This window comes from Buceros rhinoceros, unplaced genomic scaffold (genome assembly GCF_000710305.1).
Source record: "Buceros rhinoceros silvestris isolate BGI_N320 unplaced genomic scaffold, ASM71030v1 scaffold27252, whole genome shotgun sequence".
NCBI classification, from domain to species: domain Eukaryota; kingdom Metazoa; phylum Chordata; class Aves; order Bucerotiformes; family Bucerotidae; genus Buceros; species Buceros rhinoceros.
The window spans coordinates 5,050-8,071 of record NW_010397547.1 but is presented as its reverse complement, the minus strand read 5'-3'; the positions used below and the strand labels follow the sequence as shown (position 1 = coordinate 8,071).

The 3,022-nt window shown below is 57.5% G+C and overlaps 1 protein-coding gene across 1 annotated transcript in view; it reads right to left on the bottom strand.

Annotated features, from left to right (window-relative positions):
• Positions 1 to 3,022, bottom strand: part of SLC47A1 (solute carrier family 47 (multidrug and toxin extrusion), member 1) — a gene marked incomplete at its 5' end in the record, with an annotated part of 7,035 nt that overhangs the window by 668 nt on the left and 3,345 nt on the right. The window contains 8 exons of the mRNA XM_010146303.1: positions 80 to 161; positions 371 to 465; positions 815 to 947; positions 1,316 to 1,385; positions 1,713 to 1,788; positions 2,183 to 2,291; positions 2,545 to 2,612; positions 2,850 to 2,963. Coding sequence (XP_010144605.1) covers positions 80 to 161; positions 371 to 465; positions 815 to 947; positions 1,316 to 1,385; positions 1,713 to 1,788; positions 2,183 to 2,291; positions 2,545 to 2,612; positions 2,850 to 2,963 — 747 coding nt within the window. The remainder of the gene's footprint in view (positions 1 to 79; positions 162 to 370; positions 466 to 814; positions 948 to 1,315; positions 1,386 to 1,712; positions 1,789 to 2,182; positions 2,292 to 2,544; positions 2,613 to 2,849; positions 2,964 to 3,022) is intronic.

Genomic DNA, 3,022 nt, shown 5'->3' with positions numbered 1-3,022 from the left:
CGGCTGCCATGACTGAAGGAAAGGGAGGGCTGGGTGGGGAGATCGGGGTCCCTCCCTGTTGTCAGGCCCAGTTACATACCCACAGCAGATGTTTTGGTAGCAGCTGTGCCATTGGAGGTCACATCTTCCAGCTGTTTTTGCAGTCCCGCTCGGACTTGGGCCTAAGAGCACATGGAGGAGTTGCTCTTGGACACGGGTGTCCTGCCCAGCCAAGCAAACCCGAGCCTCTTCCCTCCGCTCTCCCAAAGCAAGCATGCTCAGCACGACATTGCCTCTCCACCACAGGAGCAGGGCAGGTCCCATTTCCCTTTTGCCTCCTCCCAGAGGGCTGTGGCACCGTCCTGGGACGGAGGAGAAGCACCAGCCTCACCTCTTCGGCAGCTTTCTTCCAATCCATGCGCACGACAAAGGCCGAGAAGGAAAGGGCTTGCAAAGAGATGCAGACGATCATCCCCACCCAGAGGCCTGCAGCAAGGGAGAGTCACCTGAGGGTGGGCTGAGGGCAGCCAGCCCTGGCCAGCCCCTGCCAAAACGCCCGAGGGCCTCAGTGGTCAGGTTCTTGCCTCCTGCCTAACCCAGGCTCCATGGCAGAGGAAACAGCTCCTGGGGGTGCTATGCTGGGAACAAGGCTGGATTTACTGGGATGTCTCAGGGGGCTGCTGAGAGCCTGCTTCAGCTAAACCCTCCAGCCCCACTGAGCTGGTGGAGGATCCAAGCACGAGTTCCAGGGCTGAGCCTTTGCTCGAGGGACGGGGTTTGGCTCAGAAGAGGCAGTGCTGCAGCTCAGACGATGCCAAGTGGAGGACGCACGTACCTAACACCCCCATCTTCGCTGCAAACATCAGGGAGAGGCCGATGGGCAGGCCGATGGCGTAATAGCCGATGGCGTTGGCGATCGCACCCAACTTCTGCTTCCCCGTGCCCCGCAGCACACCGCCACAGGTCGCCTAGGGAAAGGGGGCAGAGGGATCACCAGGTGGGACAGCACATCCTGCAGAAGGTACCGCCAAGGAGCTCTGGCGTATGGCAGGGTCCTGTGAACAGGGGGACCCCAGCACTGTCCCACGAAGCCCAGAGGGACCAAAGCCACATCTCGGAGCACGTGGTGCAGGGCTCTCTCGTTCCAGCTGCCACCCCAGGCGCAGGCTGTGGAGCTGTCTGCAGACAGCGAGATAATGCAAGCAGCTGCTCGGGCGGTTTATCAGTTTGCTCCTCTCTCTCATTTTAACAGACCAAGAGCAAGCTGCAGGCAGCTTCGCACCTCCGCTGTACCCCATCTGCAGAGAGCAATCGCCCCAGGTGCTGAAATACTCACTGCTGTTGCATCAAACAGGTGAAACGGAGCAAAGATGATCATCACTTTGGACACCAAGACAACGATCTCCCTGTTGGGAAGATGTTCGTACTGGTGAGGGAAAGCACAGCCGAGTCCCGAAGGACTCTGGTTCTGATGTATCTTCCTACCCAGCAACGCCTGATCCCAGCCCATGAGACTTGCAGGGGCTGTTGCAGCCTGGGTACCATCACAGGAGTGTCCCAGTGTCAGGAGCAGCTGTGCTGCCCGGTGACACCGGGCAGTGGGGAGGAACCTCTGGGGAGTGTGCTGGCTACAGGGAGGTTTATCAACTTTGCGAGCAGCTTCTGAGCAGCTCCTGGGATATAAATCACACCCTCTGAGGAGCTAATAATACTCAAAAAAGCTGTTAACCCACTTGTCATTGGTGAAGATGTATCCCACCACGTCCTTTAGTGTTCCCAGTAATGTCGCAACCACCACAGCAAAAACTCCTGCAAGAAAAAAAATAGTCAAATGGCTTTCCTCGAGGGCAGCATGTCCTGCTCCCAACCCGGGCTCGGACCTCAGGGGCTTCATGTGGACTCAGACTTGGCTGCCCGCCAAGCGATATCAGTGGAGGACATACCTGTTTTCCTTACTTTCTCCCCAGATTCTCCCTCTACCGTCTGGAGGTGGAGGACAAGAATGCTAAATTGCATTTTTAATTATCAAAGCCTTTGCACCAGGTTCCTGACACATAATAGGAGCCAGGGTCTCACCTTCCCCAAACAGAGGGTCCAAACAAGCACATCTGGGTTCCTAAGGGGGTCCCCAGCCCTACGAGAGGGGAACTGAACCATTTGCTGCTAACTGCCCTTTATTCCCCTCTGCAGGACCTGGGCTGACCTGTGCACAGCAGCGCCGTGATGCAGGAGGTCTTGGCTTGCAGCACGTCCCCCGAGCCCAACGCATTGCCCACTCGGACACTCGCAGCCACGCTGAAGCCCAGAGGCACCTGAATAGCAGAGACAGGGAGGAGGTGAGTGGCAACAGTGCCTGCAGCAATCTTCCTCTTCCTCAGCAGGGAATTTGGGGCAAATCGGCGTTGCTGCTTAGAGGGACTTTCCGCCTGCAGCCCACCGCTGGATGTGTGCTGCACAGCAGGCCTGAGAGTCATTATCTGCCTCATACCGACTCCTGCTTCCCTCCCCTAATCTGCAGGGCCATTGTTTGGGGGATCCTCCCGGTTTAACACAGCCAGCCCTTACCATGTATGCCGCAGAGGAGAGCTCGTAGATGACAGACTGTGCACCCAGCTCCACCACACTGAGCAGCCCTGGAAAAGATTCACCAGCTTCTTCATTAGGTCAGAATTTAAATTCCTCCTTTACTGACAAGGAAGCAGTGACTACAGGGTTCCCGTCCCACAGAGGCAGCGTCCTGCAGAACCAACCCCGCAGGTGAGGAGGCTGCTGGCAGGAGGTGCTCTGGGGATGCAGCAGAGCAGGCACGCCTGGAAGCACGCCTGGAAGATGGCCTGTTGAACCAGAGGAAAAAGGGGATTTGGACTCACCTGCCAAGAAGCTCCCGATCTCAAAGGTCCACCATTCAATACACATCATGAGCATGCCGGGCACCGCCAGCCGGATGAAGGAGCCCCAGTCCAGGAGGCAGTCCCTGGTCCAGCCTGCAAGGAAGGTGCAGCAAAATGACACATTCTCCCCGTCCTCCCCCAAAAGGGAGCCA